The sequence below is a fragment of the Stegostoma tigrinum genome, chromosome 32, assembly GCF_030684315.1.
Source record: "Stegostoma tigrinum isolate sSteTig4 chromosome 32, sSteTig4.hap1, whole genome shotgun sequence".
Lineage (NCBI taxonomy): Eukaryota > Metazoa > Chordata > Chondrichthyes > Orectolobiformes > Stegostomatidae > Stegostoma > Stegostoma tigrinum.
The window spans coordinates 28,759,106-28,785,504 of NC_081385.1; the positions used below are offsets into that span (position 1 = coordinate 28,759,106).

Genomic DNA, 26,399 nt, shown 5'->3' on the forward strand with positions numbered 1-26,399 from the left:
AATTTCTATTTTTGTTAGCACTTAGACTCATTGGTTGGCTCTGTCCTGCCAATGGGAAAGGACATATCCAGGGATGATGATGGTGTTGACTGGGATATTGTAAAGGATGGTTCTGTGAGTGTGACTATGTCAGACCGTTACCTGACTAGCCTATGAGACAGCTGCCCCAATTTTGACACTAGTTGCCAGATGTTAGTAAAGAGCAGTTTGCAGGGGCGACAGTGCTGTGTTTCTCAATGTTTCTGATTCCTTAGTTAATGCAAGTGGTCTGTCTGGTTTCACTCCTTTTTGAGATTTTCTAGCAGTTGATACAACTGAGTGGCTTGCTTGGCCATTTCAGAGGGCAGTCAAGAATCACCCACATTATTGTGGGCCTGGAGTCATATATAGGGCAGACTAAGTAATTAAATAATTTTCCTTCCCTGAAGTGAACAAGATGGCTTTTTTTATGACAGTTGACAATGGTTTGATGGTTATTTCTTGTTAAATGCCCTGTTAATAGCCCAACCCTTCATGATTAATTTGCTTTCTGTCTTATCAATTGAGACAGACAAATTGGACATCAAGAAAACCTGACATGGAAATCAAAGCTGGTAAATGCTGTTTGCTTCTAGCTCTGAAAGACTTCTATGTTGCATAGGACCAAACAGAACCTCATAGTGCAATATGCCTTTGTTTTGCAGATGGAACATTCATTTTCCATAGCTGAAGATTACTTGCCCCTGTGAGGTTTTGTTTTGCTCCTCAGCACTGACACTAGCTCTCAGTGTCTACTTTCTAACATACTCTTTAATTGAGCTTGTCTGCAATAATTCTGTACCTTAAGAATTGTTCTTCCCAGAACATCCAATCCTGTGTTCCATTTGATGTCTCACTGGTATTGTGACAAATGGTGAACAATATATTACCTTCTAAGATTTGGATTTTTAAAATAGACAAAGACATGTGGTTTCTGTTCTGTTAACTGTTAATTGTTTTTGTTCTTTTTTAAGAGGTCAGGGTTTTTTGGAACAGTGAAGCAGAGAGAATTTAAAGGAAAACATATGGTTTATTCACCTGCAAGTGCCATGATATAAAAGGCCTGGCCCAGATGTCAGTGCCACATAATTTGAGTTTGAGAGTAGGGATGTCTTGCTGCAGTTATATCAGGCCTTGGTCATGCCATACCTTGGGTATTGTGTGCACTTTTGGTCTCCTCGTCTGAGGAAGGGCATTCTTGCTATTGAGGGAGTCCAGCAAATGTTTGCCAAACTGATTTGCGAGATGGCAGGATTGATGTATGAAGAAAGGTTGGATTGACTGGGCTTGTATTCATTGGAATCTAAAAGAATTAGGGAGGAATCTCATAGAAACATAAGAAATCATGATGGGACTAGCTTTTTTTTTTGCACTGATAATTTAAAGTTCCTCCCCTTGCCCAACAGGGTTTTCTTTTAACCTTAATCATACAGTTCTGATTCCTTCACTTCCGCGCTGAACCCCTAACCAGGAATATTCTTGCAGATCCTCACTTTCCAATAATGTCCAGGACCATCAGGTGGGACAAGCCTTTAAGCTCCTTAAAGCCCACTCTATTTCTCCTGTCCTATTTAGCAGCTCTGAAGTAACGGCTTTAGCCTCACACACTGCCTTCTGCCTTGTTGGTCTTCCCATGAGTACATGCTGTCAGAGTTGTCTATTAAGTTCTTTTTGCTGCTGCATAACATCAGTCATTCTTAAATTAGCCTATCTTTAAAGCTGCCAACCCTTGGTCTTCTGGATTCTTTTGTTCTGGATTCAATTGATTTTATAACTCGTATTTTGAGGTGCTAAGGAATAATGCCCACTGTTGATCACCATGGGGTGCTCATAGTAAGTGGATGATGTCAACAACCCTGTCTCTTTTGATTAGTTCTATTGACCTGATTCTTAACAGTGTTAATGAATCAATGGCTATTCAATCTTCAGAACAGGCTCGTTTCTTAACAAGATGTAGTTTATTTCATGACAGCAATTCTCTTCATATTACAGTAGCTTGTTGCTGAGATTTTGAGGAGATGGGATGTAGGTCTACATCCATGAGAGTTTGAGATGTTCTGTCTTATCCCTGCGCAAGCCAGTAGGACAGCTTCAGTTTGGGTGGAGATATATATTGTCTCCAACATTAACCTGTTCAGAAATATTACCTTATTCAACAATCCCCATCCACTTAATCACTGCACAAAAAATCCCTCATGTTGTCATTCCTTCTTTTGCCAATTCCATTATCTCTGAATTTTTGTCCTACTTTGTCCTTCCTGCTAATGGGATTCCGTTTTTCCTCATATATCTGTCTAGACCCACAACTTTAAATACTCGTGCCAAATCTTTTCAAGAACACCACTCCCATTCTCTCTACTTAACTAACATTCCTCATCCCTGCAGCTATTCGCATGACTCTTTCCTTCCGTCCTTCTCTTATTTTCATATCTTCCTTTGTTCATTCATCTCTTTTTCTTTTCCACTTACATTTCACATTCTTTCCTTTTCTGTCTCTGCTCTATATATTCATCATGGTCTATGGCATGCCTTTTCCCTTAGCTCACCATGTGCCTCATTCTTAATTTCTCTCTTTTTCTGTACCTGCAAAAGATTAACCTTGTTCCCTCTCCAACACATGACAATGGCAGATGTTTCTGAACAAAACCAATCACACGTTGCTGTAGTCATTAACGGGTGCTCTAGGTGTAGGTGTGAATCCAATGCATGTGCAAATTAAATTCAGAAGCAAAAGTGGAACCTGGAGAAAGAACTAGACATTAATGGAACTGACAGGATGATTAAAAATATATATTTTAAATCAACTCTATATTGAAGCAGAATGAGTCAGAGTCATTTGGGTGCATGAATCATATTCATCAATATTTCTTCAAACTCTTTCAAAGAAAGTGAGCTTTGCACTAACTGATCGCTTTAACATTTCAATTGGGAAATCAGCACCACTGATTAAACTGTCAAACCCAGAGAGACAGGAAGATAGTTGGTTTGTATCGGAATATTCCTGAAATGTGCCAGTTACTGTTGCTGAAGGTAAGTTGTGTATGGGCATGCCAGCTCACTATGCTGTAGTACCAGTGTCCTTTTCATGTATGGGATACTACAGGGCCTGTTTGAAATCATGTCATCTGAAATAATTCCATAGAGTTTGGTATCCCATCACCCTTTATTTATATTTGCAAAGTCCTTGACATTGACCCTGCTCCTTCAGAGCCACCTCTCAAAGTGAACAGGATGCCTGACACTCCTGACTATATCTGTCAGCCAGGGCTCCCTGATTGGACCCAATTGACATCCCCAGTCAGGGAACTCATATTCTGTGCAGTAATAACCTGGCTGACCTCGTTGCAATCACTACAGCATTATTTCTTACACTGTCATACAGTGTTCTCTCTGATTTTCTTATTGGTTGCGTAGGTTTCTGAAGCGGGTACATGACAGCAAACTCTAGAGCAGGAGGTCAGTGCCATGATTGGTGTGCCAAAGCTGATCACTATGTATGGAACACTGGAAAGACTACAAGCATGAGACCACTCCCACAGGTCACCATCTTGTGATGCAACATATATCTGCCTTGCAGATATTAATTCCCCTTCCTCAGAAAGTTGCTAATTCCCCATTGTATCATGCCTCTCACCAAGTCTGAAATGCTTTTGCGATTCACTGGAACATTGTCCCTTGTGAGGTTTGGCATGAGGGATGCTTCTGTAGGGTTTATTAAATTTTCAGCTCTTCCCTGCTGCTAACTGCACTATATGGGCAGGCAACTTCAAGCTGATTCTGGAGATCTCACACTGCTGTTAACTGCACTGAATGGTGCCGTGACATCAAATCCATGGCACTGGGTAATCCAAGATGCAGGATGGGAAAAATTGTGCCTGTAGGAGCTGCTCCTTTTTTGAGGTGCTTTCAGTGTTGGAATGGATTTCCTCAAATTCTTGGAGCAGTAGTTATTGTTTTACAAGCTGTTACATTGTTTTGGATATTTGGGGGAGAAAAGACATTGAAACAAAGGCACTTTAAAAAGAGGAGGAAGAAACACAAAGGTAGTGACCTCCTGGGAAGTGATTGAAATGGAGCACAAACCTACACAGTTGTCTGACCTAGCACTAACCTGCACAACTAACTGCCACTGCTGTTTGTTTCCAAGTATCTCCTGAGGGGCAATGCAGACTGTTGTGTGTGTATGGAATGAGCTGCTCGAGGAAATGGTGGAGGCTGGTATAATAACAACATTAAAAAGGCACCTAGATGGGTATATGAATGAGGGATTTAGAGGGATATGGTCCAAATGCTGGCAAGTGGGACTAGATTAATTTAGAATATCTGGTCAGCTTGAACAAGTTGGATGCAGGGAGTCTGTTTCCATGTTGTACCTCCCTATGACTCTATGACTATGACACTGTTGACTGCATTTTATGGGCATGCAAGCTCACTGCACTGTACCAGCTACTGTCAGTGATGTAAGTTTATGCTACCTTCCGCTTTAAGTTTAGGAAAGTACAGGGCCTGTTTCTTCAGGCGAGATAGACAAAAATAATTTCCTAATCGAACTAGAAGGTACACTTGTAGTTAACAAAATAAAGGTCGATTTGTGCGGGAACCTGGAAGATGCAGTTATTGGCAAGATATGTGGCAGAATTGCAGTAAAGTTCAAGTAAGCCCTATCTCAACTGGCAACTTGCTGCATTTGTTATGTGTTCGCTGGGCATGAAGGCAGGTTTCATGCCAGGCAGTGGCAATTGCCAGTTAAAAGGGGATTATTGCTTGTTATATGTCTTAGTTAGTGGACATCATGCTTCTTTAGTAGATGGATTTCTATCCACTGCAAGCAAACAAGACATTGAGAATTTTCAACATGGTAGTCAAAGCAATTACCTGGTGCATTCCACTCACCCACTGGTCGTGAGGATCCTCCATGTTGCTGATCATGTGGCATGAGCCGTGAGCACCAGCTGTGCACACCCTCCCACCACTGACATTGGCATCTGAGACTTGCAAACTCCTCGTGTTCTTCATGGTGCCTTTGCAATGCACTTGCAGGACACTTTGGAGGCACAGACCTGCAATGTAGGGCGCACTGGTGTGTAACATCAGTAGTCTGCTGCAAGAAAACTTTGCACAGGGCAGGCACCCAGCTTAAGTTGGACCACATTGCATTTCAGATCTGTTTGCTTGATCTTATAACACTCACTGAGCACCTAGCTGCACCCTCGTATCATCCATGCATTGCCTTGCCTTGCCAGTTGGCAGTCATACAACCAGACACCTTGCCTTACTGCTCAGTAGGAAGGTTGTCTGTCAAAATATCTCAAGCTCCAAGGATGAAGGTCCTCAGGATAAGTGGACAAAAATCTGGTTAAAGAGGTATTTTAAGGATTGTCTTAAACAGAAACAAGAGAGCTGGAGTAATGCACGGAGGGAATTCCAGATCTTGGGACGTAGTCTGTTGAGTACACGACTAATTATGGTGGGGACGAAGGTAGTGGGATTTGGACAAACATCCAGAACTGCTGAAATGCAGAAACAAACATAGAAAGCACCATAAAACTCACAGATCTGGCAGCATTTGCAGAGAGAAAAACAGAAAGAATGTTTAGACTCCAGTATGGTTCGTTTTCGGAACAGAATTCATGGAGCATTGGAAGGCTGATAGTCATTGCAGATATGTCATATCAGAGAAAGGTGTCACAGTTAAAAGGAGTAAAAGCTCAAGTCAGGAATGGAGAGTTACGTTTGTTGCATTCTGTTTCAGTTTTTTTTTGGAGGAAGTTTAGTTCTTATGCAATGAGACAAAGTAGGAGTGGATCACTGGCTGGGCATTCCCAGTGACTGCGATCATGCAGGTCAATGCTGGGGAAGGTGTATGTAGCAAGATAAGTAAAATCTGCTTTGAGAGTTAATAGCTGCAGGGGCAGCTCATGTAAATAATTAATTTAAAATCTGAGCACAGTTTAGGCCGTGGACTGACTCTTAGTAAGCTGACCAGCACCCTAAATTTAAACTGCAGGTGGTGTAATTACACTGAATAGGAAGTAGCTGTATATAGATTAAATATTGAATTAGACACTCCATCATTCCAAAATGAATTTTAAATATGAGTAAATATATTGTGACACTATCCATGATATTTGGAATGTAAAGCCCAAGGTTCCAGGCAAGTTCGAAAAAAGACACAAAATGTTGTTTGAAAAGAAATCATGGATGGAACTAAGACACTTCTTGACCTTAATACTGAAAGCTGAAATGCTAGGAGCCCAATAGATGAATTATCAAATGGGTCACATACTCATGTTTCCTCCTGGGATTACATGTGCTTCGTCCTAGGATATCATACCTGTCGCTTTGGGATTAGGTGTGCATTCACCTTATATATTGTGTGCATATGTGTGTGTGTGTGTTTCTTTGGCTTCGTATGTGTATCTGTCTGGAATTGTGTGGGTATTCCTCTGGGATTGTTCTGTTGTGGTCTGTTGGGATTCTGTGTTGCCCTGGAATTTTGTGTGTAATTCCTGGATTGCAGATATAATCTTGTGGGAATTTAGGTGTTCTGAAAGTCATTGAATTAAATTTACATCTCAAATCCCTCAGAAACCATACCTTTACCATCAAAATAATTTTGCACAATCAACATTTCTGAAACTTTGATTTTTTTTATTTTTTGTGAAATAAACAGACTTGAAAGGAACAATTAATTGTTAAGTATTCTGGATAAATCACATGCAAATAAACAGCAAGTAAGCAAATGAGTTAATTTCCCAGATACACTCAGACAGGGCAAGACTGGCATGTCTAATTAAGAATAAACTGCACAGTGCCAATAAACTCCATAATTACCACAACTTTTAATGAGAGATTTCTATCAATGCCTGATGCTTGGGAAGAGATGCATACATGCACACGTACATACAGATGCATGTGAAAGAAAGCATATGTGTGCATGTAAATGCAAGAATGCCGGGGGTATTTAAGATGCAATGCATTGGTGCTAAGTTGGGCTCAATGATCTGGAGGACACGTGAACCATGAGGTAACAGAGTGTGAAGAAGACACGCTGTAATGGCAATGTGATAACTCTCATAATAACTGAAGCAGTTCCAATTTGTTTTGTGCTGCCAATCCTTCCTCTGTTAGGACTTGAAATTCACTACCGTGGATTCTAGCTATGGTGAATAGCACAGATGCTTTTAAGGGGAAGCAAGCTAATTATATGAGGGAGAAAAGAACAGAAGGAAATGCAGATAAAGGTCAATGGACTACAGCAGGAAGAGACACATTTGTTACGTCAACATCATCACAAGTTGTCCTTTCTTGCTGGGGCTAATCTTTCTAATATCCTTCCCTCCCCTCTCATTGTTCCTGGTTCTAATCCTTTGGACCCTAATTATAGATTCACTGTCTGCTTTCTGTATTTCCATCCAGAATCTATACTTAATTCTGAACAAGGGACGGCTATCCCATCAGCTTGATGTTACTGAGTTGCTAAATGTCTCTCTCTCCTCCATTACTTTGATACACTAGTCCCTATTAAAACAATTACTCTTTCATTCTTATATTCCTCCAATAGTCTGCTCATCTCTTCTTCCTTAAGGCCAATCATGCAAATTTGAACACCTTTGGTAGATGATTGATTTAATCATTCATCTACTAATTTGACTGAGCCACATAAAACACTGATCACATCCAGTTCTGAATCACCAAAATTGCATAATATTCAAAGATCTCGTTTCCAACACAAACCATCTTCATAAACCACTAGGCCCTAAACTCTCCATCCTCACCTTCTAGTGAAATGAACTCCTCAAATTTATTTGTCTCAAAATTCATTAACACCCATTCATCTGACTCTGATGTTTTCCTCCCTTCCCAAAGATCTTCCTTAATGCACCCCACTGATTTAGCATTGAACTTTCATTTTCTCTGAATTTGATCCTATGTCCTACCTTGCTCTACACCTAGATTCTATTCCACCAAAACTGCTGATCACCCAACTTCCCTTCCTGGAGCCCATTTTAGCTGATGCCGTGTTTGCTTCTCTGTCCTCCAATAATGTTTCATGCACTTCATGTCTGCCATCATCATGCTTTTCCACAAGAAACTAACTCTGGAAGCTCCCATCTTTGCACAACAACCTTTCATCTCTATTCTCCATCTCCTGTGCAAAGTCCTTGAACATATTGACAGCTCCCATTCAGCATCCATTAATGCTGCAATTTCAATCCTCTAATCAGGTTGACAGCACCAACACATGATCAAATTGTCATGTAAAGAAGTAAAAGGGCATATTTTTGTAGCTGTTATCCTAACAAAATTTTACTCATCTTCCTTGACCTGCCTGCAGCCTTCAACACAGATAACCACAACAGCATCGTGCAATTTCTGTCTTCAGCCATCCTGTGGTAAAGCTTTGCCTTTGCCTGTTCTAATCTTATCCATACAATCAAAGCTATAGAATTACCTGAAATTGCTTCTATTCCCACTTCTGTACTGTTACTTTTGTTGTCAACCAAGGATTATTTATTGTTTTTTTTACGTATAAAGGCTGTCACAACCAGTTGAATATTTCAAGAAATTCAAAGCTTTTAGTTTCATATTTCTGCACTCTGCTGTTGTAACCCTCTGAGATATCCATGCCTCTTGGGCATCCCTGATTTAACTGGTGCCACCATTAGCAGTTGTGCTGTCAACTGACTTGACCCTCTGAATGTCCCTCCCCAAATCCTCTATGTCTGTACTTCTCTTTACTTGTTTGAGGCACTCTCTGTAGCCTCCCTCCGAGACAAAGATTTAATCATTCCATATGTGGTTCATTTTCAGGTTTTATTTCTTTGACATTTCAGCAGTATCTTGCAATGTTTATTACATATATGTTGCTATCTAAATTATAGTTGTTGTTGTTGATGTCCTTACTGAATGGCATCTATCTGTGCTGTAAGTGTAGTCAAATATGAGCACGTACATACATGTCCAAGCTAGCACACACACATAAAGAAAAATACAATCTATACTCATGAACACAGTATATGCTGCCTAAAGTGACTAAGCCTAACCATAAACCCCAGTTGCAGTTATTGTGACTAAGACAATTCAAATACTTCATTTCTTTTGAACCTTTCTTCTGTCCTTTTACCCAAGATCAAGGAGAAATCTGACCTTGAAAGAAAACTCGCCAAATGTATCAACAGAAAGCAAAACAAAAACACAATAAGAGTAATCTGGCAAACAATTGAATCTTTTGGCATGAAGTCAACCCTGCACGCATGGTGTGAAACTATAAGGGATGATATGGAGCACAGTGGACATTACTGTAGAGCAGGGTATAAAGACAAGGAAGACCATCTTAACTTCCCCAGCGGATTGCAGGAAACAGTGGCATTCCAACCCACCCAGCATTATTCTCCATTGACTTAACTAGAAAATGAAATTGTATGTGACAGACAGCCAGTGATCATTATCAATTTTGTTGAGTGTATTATTCTGTGCACTCAGTTATACATGGACCCCCTTTTCCCAGAGCAGTCTTTGACTGACACAGAATTAGGAGGAAGATATTTTGAAGTTTCCAACTGGATTGGCTATTTAATGAGCACTTATGACTAAGGTCACTATTAGGGCCATGTTTACACCTTTTTGGGTCCACCTGAATGAGATTGTAGTAGTAAGTTGATGCTATTTGTTCAAACATTACTAAGTATCTGTATTGTTACCTCAAAAAGTCACAGACCTTTTGAGCAACTGAAAGTTTTGTGCCAGTGCAAGATGAAACTTCAACAAATAAAAGCCAATAAGTATGTTGGGCTTAATCTTCTATCTTTTGCTGAATTCAAGGAGGGAAGAAGGGTGGCAAGGCAACTCAGTGGTTAGCACTGCTGACTCACAATGCCAAGGATCTGAGTTTGATTTCAGCCTTGGGTTCATGTGGAGCTTTGATATTCCCTTTGTTTGAGTGGGTTTCCTCCCACAGACCAAAAATGTGTAGGTTAGGTGCACTGGCCATACTAAATTGCCCAAAGTGTCCAGGGACATGCAGGCTAGGTGGATTAGCAATAGAATAGCAATAGGAAATGTAAGGTAACGGGTACAGGGTAGGGGGGTATTGGTGTGATGCTCTTCAGAAGGTCATTGTGAATTCAATGGGCCAAATGGCCTCTTCCCACATTGTTGGCATCCTATTTAAACAAAAGATTGCAAGGTGCAAAATCACTGGTCCTAGCGGCCCTTCCAAATGAGGGAAGGACAGAAGAAATCACATCACCCTGAACAGACAGAGGATGATTCAATCTTCAACTTTCTCTCCTTTTCCTTACAAATTCCATGAAATAAATACCCGTGAAACCAAACAAAATGAAATATCTTAATGTATCAGTCAATGTGTGAAAAAGAAAATATGAGGAGTGTGCTGGAAATCTTTTTGAACGACTGGGCAAATGGCCAATTATTCTGATGGACTTTTGACCTTCGGATGGACCTTCACTGGCTTCAACTTTTGAATTTCTCAGAAGCAAATGACTGGACCATTTGCAACAAACTTCCAAAACCCTGTGAGTTCCCAGTGTTTTATTACATCATTACCTCACCTCAAAGCACTGCAGTTTCCCAACACAAACATCAAATGGCAGAAGGCTTTCCCAGTGCCAAAAACCTTCTTCAGCCACAGAGGCTTGCTTCTATTTATTCAGGTAAGCATGCTCGCAGGCATGGAAGAATAAAACAAAACTAATACGGAATAGGAAGGAAATTTCAAGATGGCTGGCTTGACCATTTATTACTTTAAAAAGTCATATCTTTCTTTGCATGTCATATGAACTGTCACAGCTAAATCTTCATCTTGTTGGAACTCTCAAAATAAGTCAGAGGCAATAGAATTTAAAATCTGTTCTGCTGGGATGGGTGAAGGGAATGAAGGGCAAACAAATCCACATTTCTAAAGACCAGACAGATAAGCTTCTGTGTCTTTCAAGCACTGAGGCAGCTCATTACCCTGTGTACACAAAGTTCCAATTCATGCAGCATGCATCTATACTCATTTCTGTTGCTCTATTGTAATCAAACTTGACTTTTGTTTAAAAAAAAATTAGTAACTCATCTAAACACAGGTTAGAGAGAAAAATTTATGATGTAATCACTAAAATTTCCACCTGCCAATCAGACCCATAATTGATGTGAGGTTCTGATTGATGGGAGCCAGAATCCCTATGGTATCAAGGGTAAAGCTTGTTACTGCTGAATACTGAAACATTAATAATCATTATCATCATCTGAGAATTAACCAAATCCAATCATAATGGTAGTCTATCAAGCTTCAATATGTGATGGATCTGATAATAAAATATCAGAACCATTTGGTTAATAGTTCCAACATTCAGATGTTAACTTTATAGATTCAGAATCAAGTGACAATGGAGTAATTTTCCTTTGAGAGGAAGGAGAGAAAAGCAAATTGCAAAGATTGTGAGAGCAAGAGTAAAGGAGGAAGTGAAGAGATGGGAAAGAGAGGGACATGGGACCAGTGGGTTTGCTGACAGGTGGAAATGTACAACATAATCCAAAATAAAGCAGGAATGTTTTTGCAAAGGGTACAAACTGGAGTGACCTCATTAAATTAATCCTGCACAATATTGTTCCTCGGCTGCTGGATATTTTGACAAATTGCGTCACTCTGGCTGCAGACCCTCACTGCTCAGGAGCTGCTGCCTCTGCTTCGCCTTCTACCTCTTCAGGTGCTTTCCCTCCATCTTCAGGAGCTGTGAAAACATTTAGATTTGATTAATAAGCAGTTTGACCTCCATTTAACCCCACTGCATAAGAACCTATACAGTCCAAATGTGTGTCAAATCATCACTTGTTTTCTCAGAAATAACAATAATCAGATTATTACTGCTGTTTCCCTGTCAGCTTTTTTCATTACTACTGTCCCTGAACCTTATGTAGATGGGAACTTATGAGAAAGTACATCAATGATTTCTGTTCCAGTCATATATTGGTGGGCAGTGCCAGTCGGTACCAGTCATTCATTTGTAACTCGAGGAGTTGTTCACCTAAAAACCGACAGAATGAGTGTCTGTAATACAGTCGGTGATGTCTACAGGCCAATCTGGATGAGATGAAAAACTAGTTGAATAGCTGTTCCAAAAAAAATCAGTACATTGGACTAAATTGTAAAAAGAGATCTACGAGTTAAATAAAAATTCCCAATCAGTGCTTTTGAGATAATTTTCATAAATAAAAAACTGAAACCAGAAACTTGGCTTGTCAGTGACCTGGAAAGAAAGCAAGAGAATGTCAATGTAGATACAAGCTCTTTCAGTTGACAAAGCAAAATGTCTATATAATAACCCAGAAGTTGTCAACTATAATTGTTTACAATTGTTGTTGTTGCATTTCATGATACTCAATTAGATTGTATTAGTCTGTGCACTGATGCAGGTAATTGTGCTTACTTTCTTAAGCTTATTGGTGGGGCAAGTGACTGGCTCCATAAATATGGAAGATTCTAGAGAAGTCCTGGGCTCCCTGAAGACAGCAGACACCAGTTGAATTTTTTGCAGGTCTAGGATATTTTATGTTCTGTAAATAAACTATTTGGATTTAGAAAAACAGCCAGGGCGACTCTGAGAAAATCAGATAAATAATATTCAGTAAATACACACCAAAAGGTGGTAACCTCTGCGAAATGGATCGTAACGTCCATATTAAATGCTGACGTGGGAATCCTGAAGTTGGGGTCTATCACTCAGTGCTTCTCCATGGTCTACGCTATGGACTTTTCCATGGAGAGAACATCACTAAAACAAGCTGATGTGGCACAAAGGTCTCTTTTGTTGTACTCTCATTGCACTTACAAACTCCATAAAATGTTATGTCATGTTCAAACCAGGTAGAATTGTAATTTAAGCAGTGAGCAGAATAATAATTCAGTGGTGAGTGGCCTTACCTCTTCACAGAATAATTCTCAGCCCAGGTTTTGGGGTCGTTTTCAAAGTATTGAATCATATTTCATGAAATAAAATTTCAAATGAATAATATCAGGGCTCGGAGGGTTGTTTGATGAGGACAGGCTGCTTAAGCATTATATTGCCTGGATAAAAAGTAGTGAGACATGATCTGATTGAGGTGTTCAGATTTTAAAAGATTTACAAAATAGGTGGGGAGAAGGTCTATTAACATGGTTGCCTGAAACAGCTCGTTTGTGGTTCAGATTAGTGCCAATATTGCAAGGTTCAATTCATATTCTGTCTGAGGTAGATTCATAACCTCTGTCCTGGCTGTATTTCTAATGAGATTAATGGAACTTTGATGTGGTTTTAAAAAACAATCAACATGGTCCTGCCTTCAGGGTAGGTAACTGAAGAAAGTAAGGTAGACACAAGGAATTATTTCATCTAATGGATGAAGCCAAGACCACATGGAAATGGCTGAATGTTAGAGGCAGATCATTTAGAAAGAGAACTGGAAAACATTTTCTCACAAACAAATTCATAGAAATTTGGAATTCTATTTCCCTAAAGATTATGATTGCCAGAGGTAATTGTAGCCTTTACAATTGAAATTGATAAATGTATGTTTAGTTGGAGTATCAAGGTTTATAGAGTTGAAACAGAAATTAATTGTGATCTGAATTAATGAAATAACACTCTTAAGGAAATGTATGGCTTGGTCTTGTTTTTGTCTTCATAAAGCAGGAAGTTTAGTTTATTGTTAATGACAATTTTCTGTTCTCTTGCTGTTGCTCGGACTTACAGATGGTGGGAGTGTTGAGGTGGCTGAAGCATCAATGTTGAATGAATATTTACAATATCACCACCATCTGGAATATTGTGGTACTGCAGGTACAGTTGCCTGGCAACTCAAGTTAAAGTACAACCCTTAGAACACCATAAAAAACCTTACAATTTAAGTATTATTTGTGAAAATCGTCCCTGCTTTGAAAATGGAAAACATAGCAGCAAACTTACACACACTGCAAATGGCAAAATCCTTATAATCAACAGATAGTCCTCAGTTTTTCTCTAGATTGAATTCTTAAATTTGGGGGAAGATCTGTGAAATCTCAGATTGATTAATTAATGATTTTCCCACTACGGCAGCAGATCAGAAGGACTCACTGAGAATATTTCCCCACTTGTCTGTTCTCAAGTTGTTGTTTGAGATGGAAGCAGTTAGCCAGGACACTGAGAGAACAGCCAGGTCTTTTTAAAATAGTGACAAGAGATTGCTCAAAGCCATCAAGGTAGACAGACCCATGTTTCACCCTCATCTCTCATCATACAGCTTCCCCAACAATGTAGTACTCCTCAGTACTGCATTGAGATTGAATATGTGCTTAACCCTATGAACTCAGAAAATGGCTCATTGAGTATCATTTTTTGAATCAGGTATGAGAAGGTCCAATATAATCTGAATCTTCCATGCTCAGACTCTGTGTCAAGTATGTGTCCCAAAGCATTTCGATTAAGATCCCAGGCAGTCAGTTGCTCAAAACTGTGGATAGAGATACTAATGGTTTAAATTGAACTCTATGATCTACTTGCTATGCAACTCAATTTTCTCAGAAAATAATTAAAACAAATGGCCTTGAAAGAAACTGTGGCAGCTGTGAACAGAAAAGTAAATAACAATACTTCTGCTCATCTGGATGTAGAGCCAGATGCAAGATGAGGTCTCTTTTAATCGCTAAGTATGAACTGCAGACCGCTGATGTATTTGTATTCTCTGTCCCGATTGCCCTGCACCATCGTCTAGACTTATCCCTTAGCTTTTTAACCAACACTTCAGTGAATCTGTTTGACTATAATCCTGTTCTGTGGAAGGGTCACTGGACCCGAAACGTTAACTCTGTTTTCTCCTCCAAAGATGCTGTCAGACCTGCTGAGCTTTTCCAGCAACTTTGTTTTTGTCATTGTTGTTGTTGACTGTAATCCACACAACACAACAGCAACTGTTGCTCATGATTCACCAGCAGACTAATATGACCTAATATTGCCATCAGTCCCTTTCGGCATGGAAGCTGCAAGTTGATTGCTTTCCAATTGGCCATCCACTAACTTTTAGGCAATAGCATTTTTGACATCATGAATCAGTCCAGTTTCTGTTATGCTCATGTGCATAATCCATTAACAATGATTTTACAAATCTAGTGATAATAGTTATTTAAGAAGAAAATCTGACAATAGTTCAAAGAAATTCACTTAAGTTACGACAGGAGCAAAGTGAGACTGCTGAATGTGGAATGATTAAAACTATATAAATACCTGAGAGAAATTACAAGAAAGCAATCTCAGCTTCAAAATTATTCAGTTGCTAAATTCAATCTGTATCACAGGACTAAACCTACTGGGAAATAGTTGGTTTAATTACTAGTGTGTTAGCTGTTCTCTGTCAGTGCTATTACTGCTGCAATAAAAATCAATGTCCCTGTAGGTAAAAGAGAAATCACCTGATCATTATCCAGCTAAGTTTGCAATGTTTAATGTACATGTGCAAGCCTCAAAGTCTTGGAAAGAATGGCCATGTAGATAAGGTAATGGATAAGTGTGAAGTCATGTTGTTGGAGTTGGAAGAAGTGCAATTTGTGGGATTATGGAACAAATTCAGGAATTGATCTTAATAATCACTGGAGCAAAGTTTTGGTTATTGATGTTCACTCAAACACAAGATTGGATTATTGCCATTCATCTGCCAGTACTCATTTGAATCAAAGATTAAGGAGAAACATTCTCATATCTCCTCAAAGCTAACTAATCATTTATCTACTCACTGTTACTTATGAACAAAAAAAAAGTTGGATAGATGCCAATGAAGACACCATGATCTGTAAATTGAATTTTCCAAGACTCCTTTCCCTTAATAAACAATACTACAAGATCAACAACCTACATTTGTATAGAATCTGCTGAAATATTTCAAGGCAGCTCACAGATAAAGCAAATGTATGATACTGAGCCAAAGGCAAGATATTAAAAATTGATCAAAAGGTAGATTTTAAGAGGTGACTTGGAGGAAGTAAGCAGAGGAGACAGATGGAGATGTATAGACAGGGAATTACAAAGCTTACGCCATGGAAAACTGAAGGTAAGGCCACCAGTTCTGGAACAATTACAAATGGGAATGCACAAGAACCAGAAGAAGAAATTGGAGAGGGTTGTGGGGTAGGAATAGATCATAGGAGGGACAAAGCCATGGAGAGGTTTGAAAGCAAATGTAATAATTTTAAGATCAAGATGTTGTTTTATTAGGGATCAGCCACAGGGCAGTAGGGCAATGGGTCTTCCTGTGTTACAACATGAGAAGGAGAATTTTGGATTACCTTAACTTTACAGAGGTTAGAATATTGGAAGAAGACACAGGAGGCCATTTGAATTGAATCTTGAAGCATTTAAGGAATGAGTGAGGGTTTTAGCAACAAATGAACTGAAATAAGAGTGAAGCTGGTTGGTGTATTGGAGGTGGAAGTAGACAGTTTTCTTGAGATCAGAAGCTCATCTCGAGATCAAATGTAACGCCAAGGTTGTGAAAGACTAGCTTAGCCTTGGACAGTAGCTACGGTCTTTCCAGTATGCGGAGGAGTCAGAAGATGTAGTGGTGAGTTGGGTATCCAACGTGAATCCGAAGATGATGCTTTCAGATAGTGTTGTTTAGAAGTGGCATGTAAATTAGAAATAAGAAGAGGAATTGATTTTTTTGGCGGGGGACAGATTAATAGTGTAGGAGAGGTTACAGCAGTGATTGATTTTTGGCCACAATTAGAAAAGTAAGAATAAAACCAGATCGGAGGAGTACCACTTAACTGGATGACAGTGAGAGACACTGTAGGAAGATGGTGTGGTCAACCATATCAAGATCTGCACGTAGATGGAGAAGGATAAGAAGGGAATGTTGATCTTTGTCACAGTCACAATGGACGCCATTTATGACATTTATATAAACCCGTTCTAGTACTGTGGCAGGAACAGAAACATGGAGGGAACAAAACATAGAATGTGGTCATATTTAGTGTTCCAATGGGCCTCATTAGAAGTTATCCTGCACTATTAAAACTATGTAAGTGATGAAGTGGTGATAGTACCATTAGATTCTCTTCCTATTCAGCAAACTGTTTCCGCCTGAGTCCTGTTCAAACCCCCAGATTTATAGCTGTGAGCTGCAAAAAAAAATAGCAGGATGTGCTCAGCTGCTTGTCCTTTGCCAAATACAAATACAAAGGCATTTAAGTTAGGCAGAGTACTGGCACTTCATTCTTCAACACTCTTTAAATCATTGCTTAAATTGTGCTCTTTACAGAATTCCTTATGGCTGTTCCACGCATGACATAATGCAGGAATGTCACTAAAGTTGCAGATTTGTTGTCTCATTATTCTGTTTGTACAAGCTGTCATCTTTAACTTCATATAATGCTTTAAAATTGAATGACAGGTCGCTCTAGTCCAAAGTAACGCTGGCTGATTGGTGTATGAATAAGCCACATCACAATGGCATTCCTAATCATTCCCAAATGTTAAAAAAAATTGCATTTATATAGCATCTCTGACCAGCTCAGGACTTCATTAAGTGCTTTAACAGCAATGAAATACTTTTGAAATGTTGTTATGAATGGAAGTTATGTAACATTTTTTGATTTAAATTCACTCGAGCTTATTATTAATGAAATAGGTTCTAACTATCTTCAGAATATATCCAGTCCTCAACCAAGTTTCCAAATAACCTGATCGAGATTGGAAACCCAGTAAACATCTGAACCCAGCCCCCACTCCTTTGTGCACTGTTACATGATCCCTGTAACCTCTTGTATTAGAAAAGAATAAAAAAGAATGGGTACATGAACCATTAGCATAAGTCAAACACACAGCCACCTGGGTTCAGTTCTCTGATTCATGCTCCTGTTGAGACAGAGTCTGGGTCAAGTGTGCAGCACCCACAACTTGATTCAACATCATTGTAGATTGATACCTGAAGAATGGTCAGTTTGTGGAGTTGTTTACGGAGAGCTACAAACTCCATGATGCCATGCCCCAGTAAGAACTGCTGCTGGGAAAATTCAAACCAACATGGAAGAGGGAGCAATTTTCTAAATGTTATCCAATAGGAAGCAATATGCAATTGATAAACTGAAGAAGTCAGTTTTATATAACCCCAATAATTTGTACAACTGCCATTCAGCCCATCGTGTCTGCACCAACTCTGAAGAACATCCCACCCAGACCCACCTCTCCGCCATATCCAGTGTTTACCATAACTAACCCATCTAACCAGCACACCCTCTGGAAAATTGTCTTATCACATGGCCAATCCACTTAACCTGCACCTCTTTGGACTGAGGGAGGAAACTGGGGCACTAAGCAAAAACTCATGGAGGCATAGAGAAAATGTGCAAGCTCTACACAGACAGTCATCCAAGGCTAGAATTGAACCTGGGTATCTGGTGCTGTGAGGCAGCAGTGCTAAGCACTGTGCCACCCTTTGCAACATCGCCTCTTGGAATCATACAGCCTTGGAGCTGGCCACTCTACCCATTGAATCTGTACCAAGTTTTGAGGGATTTATCCAATTACATTCACTTCCCCAACTGTTCCTTGTACCTCTGCAAATAGTTCCTTTTCAATGATATGACTAATTCTCTTTTTTGGAAGTTACAGCTCAATCTTTTTCCATCAGTCTTTCAGGCATAGGATCGTAACACTTTGCAGTGCAAAGAAAATCCTGCTCTCTCTGTGTGAAATTGAGTTACAAGCTGCATTGTGCTGGTCCCCGTCATGCAGTAGTACTTTTTGCCATTTTGTCTGGAAATGTGCACAGGTTTTCTTTACTATAAGCAATTGTAGGATCATAAATGAAGAGAGTGTGAAATTCCTTGTATTCCACAGTTGACGCCAACCTGATGATATTGCAGGCATAGATTAATGCATCAACATCTCACACATCTCAATCCATTTGACGGCGCTGTTCTATGCTACAAATTCACTGAACAGAATAATTTCTACACTTAGAAAGTCAATCATTAAATAAATATAAAATAAGAGCCATAGGAAAAGGAGTAGACCATTCAACTCCTCGAACCTGTTCTGCCGTTCAGTGCATGGCTTATCTGCCTATTGTTGTGTGGTTTTATGTTGACACTTTATGTTCAAGGCAGATGGGTGAGAATAAGACAAGATCAAGAATTGTCTTCAGGTGCAAGCTTCTTTAGAACTCTATTTATTGTACATTAACACTAAATGCTGCTCTACATGGGAACCTGAAATATACCAGGCTCTAATCCTACAATTTCCATTATCGAAATACTATTCTTAACGTTTGCTTCTCTCTTCAAATGTACTTTCTATCAATCTTACTCAACCCACTCGGTGCTATTTATACCGTTGGGGAGGAGCTTTGAACATATTTGTAAGGTTGGTCCAGGGTATTAAAGCCCTTACTCAACAATTTGTACCTTAACTCTAGTTATCTAATTTGTCTAGAACGAATGACACACTTTACTCATAAAAATCTATCAATCTCAATATCAAATTGACCCCCAACAAATGTAAAATGCCTTAGGTAAAATCTCAAGTCGAGTATTATGTACAGTTTGGGTCTCGTTACCAATGAAAGGACAAAACTTGCCCGAGAGGAAGTGCAACAAGCTCAACAAGGTTAAACTCAGAGAAATATACATAATTCTTCCAAGGCCCTAAAGAGCAGATTTATGAAAGATGTTACCCCCTGACAAGGGAAACCAGAGAACAGAGTCTCAAAATAAGAATAGACCACTTTGAACTGAAATGAGGAGGAAATGTTTCGCTCAAAATATGAGAGTCTTTGGAATTCTATTTTGCAGTGGGATGTGAAGGCTCAACCATTGAGTCTTTTTAAGGCAAAAGTCAAGTAGGCTTAGTGAGCTGAATGGCCTACTCCTGCTCCTATTTCTTACATTCCTCAAAAATGTTTTACAAAGAGAGTTCCAGATTCCCACTTTTGTGTGAACACCTAAACAGCATAGCTCTAAGTATAAGGTTTTGCCTCCTGTTTTGATCTGACTTATCAACAATAGTACCAACCAGCAGTAGGTTGAAAACAAGAACTGAATCTTGAAGTTAGTCTAATCTTTCCAATTACATGAAATTTATTTGCACATTTTTGGTGAGATAAAATATACCAGCATTTTGTCTGTGTGATAACTCCTACAAGGTTCATGGGAAAACACTAATTAATCTCCCTGTGGAGCTCATTGAGTATGAGTTCCCTTGGTAACAGGTAATGGCCTACCCAGTTGGAACTCATCGCCTGAGTCCTTTTTAAAGTAGACCCAGTGTGGATCTGCAGAACACACTGTCCTGGGCTAGGACTAGCTTATGTATGCCACAACTAGTGGCTCTGTTTTGATGCTCATCTCTAATTGGCTGTTCAGAGTTATTACACTTTCTGTCCATCCTTAATTCTGTCATGTCAGCAAATGAATTGTCTTTCTGTCACTGAGCTCAGCTTCCTCAAGGTAAAACAAGGAGCACAATGATTTACGTTAACAAAGCACCGCTACTGCAGTAAAATAGAAAAGCAAGACTTGCTTTTAACGGAGTACTTTTAATGCCCACCGGACATTTCAAAGCATTTCACAGACAGTAAAAGCTACAAGTACAGCAAGTACTTTTGAAATGCACTTGCTGTTGTAAAGTACTTGCTGTCGCAATACAGAAAGACAACAATCAACTCTGTGCATAAATTCCCACAAACAGCAGTGTAATAATGGCCAAATAATTTGTTTTCTGTAATGTTGTCTGAAGTGTAAAGGACAATTGGGATAACTCCTCTACTCTTTTTCAAAGTAATGCCAGGGTAGTTTTCATGCCCACCTTAGCATATTGATGGCATTTCCAATGGTGTAGTATTCTCCCCGTATTCCATTGGAACGGCAGGCTTGATCCTTTTGTACCTATGTCCTGCACACAGAATCATGTGGTTTTTAAATGAGCTGCGCAACCACAGCTGACTTTCAAGATGCCACCGACACAGTTCACAGAAGTGTTATGTGAATAAAATATGGTGTTGAACTACCTAAAGAAATATTAGGACAGCCGACTAATAATTTGGTCAAAGGTGTAAATTATAAAGTGCACTTTAAAGGAGAGAGAGGTGTAGAGAAGTGGTGAGGCTCAGGGACAGAGTTCCAAAACTTCAGCCCAGACCGCTCACTGAAAGCTGTTAGTGGTGTTGTTATTAAAGTCAGCGATGAGAAAAAAGGCCAGAACTCGAAGACTGCAGGTACCTCTCTTGGATGGCCACCAAACACCTAATTTTGTGTCTGAAACTGCAGCTTTGGTCACTGGCCTGGAGGAAATCATCCAGTGTTTGTGCTTTAGCTCTCCAATTATGTTGGAATACCAGCAGGGGTATATGCCTAGTCCATTTCCCATCTCCCACAGCCTCAAAACAAAAAGAACAATGAGTACAGGCTTTTTTTTACACATTTCTCACTCCCACGGCCTCTGAGACTGTAGTGAATGTCCGTATCTCCACACACCATTCTGACTTGGAAATATGTTATTGTTCCTTCACTGTCACTGGGTGAAATTCCATCCATAACAATATTGCAGGACAACCTACGTACGCGGACTGCAGTGATTCATGAAGGCAGCTTCCCACCAATCTTCTTAAGGATAACTAGGAATGAGCAATAAATGCTAGCCAACCAGCGATGCCAATGTCCCATGAATGGATAAATAAAAATATAATGACATCTTCCCCGAATGTAGCAATGGGCTGCAATATTGGTGGCTTCTAGCTGTGGTTATCGTCATTATCTGAAAATTGTAGACAGGAGGAAGTTCCATAGATAGAGAAAGCCAAAGCCAGAATGGGATATGAAAATAAGGCTCAACAAAGAATAATGCATTGGCTATTTCCAAAAGGAGAATTAACTCTCAGTGATTCTGATAAGACATGCATGAGAAATTCTTAAAAAAAGATAACAATCATTCGTAACAACCTGTATCATCCAAGCAATTGCATTCAGCACTGAATTACCAATCCTCTCAAATTTTTCTCTGCCTGAACACTTCTCCTTATTTCTGCCCAGGTCTTCTGATCCTAGTTTTACCAGAAATACAGACCACAGCATCAGTTAGAGAGCACTGTCTCAGTATATAGCATCAAGATAGACAGTACATTCCTGTTCTTACCACAGATTAGCTGTGGTACGGCAAATTTAAATGCTCAGTGGCTGAGGTAAGTGATTAAGAGGAGTGATGTAATGTTGTAGGTATGTAGGTTGACAGACAGCTGAGTTGGTAGATGGGACTACAGGATAGCTGAAATGATCAGGGACAATGAGGTTGGTGAGGTAGTCAGCTGGTTGGGGGGATGGTCATGAGATTGGGGGTGAGTTGGGAAACTAGGTCATCCAGAGATCAGTGTGAGTGATGGGGAGTCAGTTCTAGAAGAAGTTATGCCAGACATTTACATTTACTATTTTCTGTTCAGTCCTCTAACTCAGAACTGAAGACATTTGCCTACTATTCCAAGGAGCAGAGGAATTGCCTGTTAGAAGTTGAAAGCTTTTGTGCAATTCTCACTCTGACTTCCATAAGATCCCACTGCAAATCTTCCGGTCTTATAGTTGGTCTCTGATGATTCAGACACCAAAAGGTTTGGGCGATCAGTTTTCAGCTGAACACCCACTGCATTACTGACAGCTTCTTATATATAATACAGTTGATAATGAGGATGTGAAAAATTCTAGATCAATTTACGCAACTTAATAACCTGAATAAACTTATTTTGTTCAAATTAATTCTTCTGGATAAAGCCTTGGATTAACTGACTTCCTTGTCAGTGTTCACCAAAATCACTTGAATGTTTTATATTGAATGTGCTATATATGTGTTATATTGAAGCAATTGGTGTGCATGTTGATTAGTTTTATCGTGACACAAAGTTGGAAGTGAGAGAAAAAAAGTGATATCCATTTTTAAATTATGACTTTTGGCATTCAGCAGTCATTAAAAAAAAAATTGAATCACACCTTTTGAAACTTGCACTAGCTGCCCTGGGAATAGAAAAACAGCGATTAGTAATGTTCTCATCTGTGACCTACATTACGCTATGTGTTGCAGTTTGGTTAGTCTGAGTGAGAGTGGCTATATGTTTAAAAAAAGGTCGATTCACTTATTGCAAATGCAATGAGAGGTCAAATCACCATGCAGTGGACAGAGATAACGGTGTGGAGCTGGAGGAACACAGCAGGCCATCAGCATCAGAGGAGCTGGAAAGATGACGTTTCTGGTCGGGACCCTTCAGATTTTTCTGAAGAAGGCCCTGACCCGAAACATCAGCTTTCCTGCTCCTCTGATGCTGCTGGTCTGCTGCGTTCCTCCAGCTCCACACTGTGTTAGCTCTGACTACAGTATTGGCAGTTCTTACTACTCCATTCAGTGAACAGAAATGTGTTTCAGGAGATGATTTGCGCTCTATTTACACTGAACCAGTCATAGTGCAGAGAAACAAAGAACAACGCAGCACAGGAATAGGCCCTTCAACCTGTGCTGATACATTTTACCCTTCCAAACTAAAACTATCTTCAATTACAGGATTCATATCCCTCTGTTCCTTCCCGATTCATTTATTTGCCCAAGTGCTTCTAGAATGATGAAATTATGGGCTATTGCCAGATTATGGAGGAGAACAAGGACGAAGTGGGTCATTCAAGAATATGAGCTGAATTTGGCGAACATCATGGGATGTCACTCAGGTGGCACACGAGCTTCATAATAACAGTATAAACTGCATTTCAGTTGTAATTAATTAGCTGAAAAGTCTCTTAGGATATTATGACAGTATGAATGATGTGAGTTAACTGCTAGGTCTTTTTTTTTCTTTAACCCACTTCTTGTGAGAAGGGATTCTATCCACTAAAAATTCCAGTTTAAATAAAAATTTCCCAAACTCTATTCACAGTCACGATTTGAAATTGATGACCCTCTTACAAGACACTCTTGAATGAGGGGAAATAATTTTTCGGAACTGAGCCCATTCGAAGCCTTTCAGAAAATTGTAAAAGAAAGCTCCAGGAAATGTCCTCTTGGCCTTACCTGTGATGAATAGTTGAACACCTTTAAATTGTTTTATTACTAAACTGGCAATTTCTAAATGTCTGACTCATAATCCTTCCACTAGACACATAATACTTGCTTTCCCACATGAGCTTCTTGTACTAAAACAAAGAAAATATCATTCTGACCACTAATGTGAACATTACACAATTATCATTACGACTTGTTTAATGAGAAACTTGTCACTTGTTTAAAAAATACTTTATTCATAAATGGCCTTTCAAAGTTGTCAAACCCAATCAATGTCTTTCTCATTACCTATTAAATTTGCAATTACAGCTAATATTTGCCAGGCTCATTGAATGCTAAACATATAATCCCAGGGTTTTCACCTAGTTTCCGCCCCTTCAATGTGTTATGTCTGGAGGGCTTCATCTGGCGCTCTTTCACCGTTACAGCTGCTCCCAGCTTCACAGCATCCCTTGACTTGTAGTTATGGACCTTGGAATTTCCCAGTCTGCAACAATCAGTCATGGACAACTCATTACATTCAAAGGCCAGCAAGTTTCAGGCAGAGCAGGGACAGTCCCCTTCTACGTCATCGGCCCTCCAGTTGCATTTCATGATTGCTATGTGTGCATCCCAAGGAACAATGCACAGAGCACAGAGTCTTGCATCATGATCCTCAGCCCAGTGGACTTGTAGTCAAAGGTGTTTTTAATGCACAAGCCTTTCCACTTAGAACAGATGGTATGGCATGGTACAGCTGAATGAAGCATTCATCATAAATGCGGCCATACCTCATTAGGCCAGACCTTCACAGCAACAGAAACTGATAGAATCTGAGCACATGGAGTTTGTGTATAGAGGGTCTGCATACAGTTTGATGTAAATGCATACAAAGACAGTCATCAGAATGAGGGCAATGTTGGCTTTAGTTTTCCATCATCTAACTGAAGATTTTTGCACAATGTGCCTCAAGTGTTGCCAATTTTTAATTTCTAAGGTAGTGTGGAAGATGGCTTCATGACCAGCATTTTGAGGGAACAGAATTTGGGCCTGACAATATAAACTCACAGTGAACATGCCGTGCATCTGGTAATCAGGGTCTTCTATGTTGCGTTCTTAACTCATCTTGTGTTTAGTTGTTGAGAAACTCACTTCTTAATAACTCAAGAAACTGTGACTAAATTGACACATTTTAGAACACAACTTTTATTTGCATCTGAGAGAAAGCCTTCCAAAATGGAAGGGATCCATTTTGAATTAACTTTGTTCTTGCCACCTGAGGGAGTAGGGGAATAAAGATAAGGAGTCAGTTCAATCTTCCTCAACCAGGAACTTAATGATTTTGGGTTTTCCATCTGGAATTGTGAGAAATGTTCGAACCTCAGTTGGAGTCTAGATGTAACAGCCCCAAAGTTGATCCAAGTTGAGAATGGTGACTTGGTTGTGTGCAAGGACTCTTTGACCTCAGACCCTCTTGCTGCCTGTGATTGTTACACCATTTATTCCACACCCCTCCTGATGGACAGCAAAATGTTTGTTTCAACAAGGGGAAAGAGGAGAGGTCTGCCTGACTCCAGACTTGATCAGAAAGCTTTGCCATTCCCATCAAGTGATTAAGATCATGCCCCTGATTTTTGTATATAGCAGTTGGATCCAGTTATGCAATTATCTCCCAAGTCCGCTTTGGAGAGCACATTTCTTGTGTGCATGTGCAATATTCAGGTAGAGGCTTTCTCCAAATCCAAGTGAATGTGGGAGGTGTCCACTCCCATGGCAGTTGTATCTCTGAGGAACAGAAGGCTTTTAATGATCAACCTGTTCAGTATATTGCAGGTCTGATCAGGGTTGATCATCAACTCCAGAGTGGATTATGATAAGTCATCTATTTCTTATTTACTTCAACTTGTTAAGAAGTATGATGTTGCCTTTCCCCAGATGGAAATGAAAATAGTAAAATTTGTGATTGAAGTATACTGCTGTGACTTGTTTGATATACTTCAAAACAGAGGACCAATAGTTGCATTTCCATGTGCTACTTTTCAGAAAAAAAACTGTAAGCCTGATTTTGTCCTGGCTTGGATGATGATTTTGAAGTGAAATGTGATGTTTGTTGGCTCTCCAACTCCTGGAGATCCTTCTTGAAATCAATTCCCGTTGATTGCAACAGGGGCATATTCTACATTTCTTTTTTCATCTCAACTTTGGAATACCTGAAGAACCTCTTGATATTCTCAATGATCAATTCCTGAGAGTGTGTTGGGTAGTCTAAGGGGTTTTACAGCTCCCTAATCTTTCTTATCTCCTTTAAATTCCTCAATATGTTTTGTGGTCAACCATTTCACATCCAGCTTCCAG

General features: G+C 39.6%; 1 protein-coding gene across 2 annotated transcripts in view; it reads right to left on the bottom strand.

Annotated features, from left to right (window-relative positions):
- Positions 1-6,648: 6,648 nt before the first annotated feature.
- Positions 6,649-26,399, bottom strand: part of nrgna (neurogranin (protein kinase C substrate, RC3) a) — a 140,334-nt gene continuing 120,583 nt past the window's right edge. For both annotated transcript variants that reach the window (XM_048562337.2, XM_048562338.2), the window contains exon 3: positions 6,649-11,759. In XM_048562337.2, the coding sequence (XP_048418294.1) occupies positions 11,689-11,759 (71 nt within the window). In that variant the 3' untranslated portion in view covers positions 6,649-11,688. The remainder of the gene's footprint in view (positions 11,760-26,399) is intronic.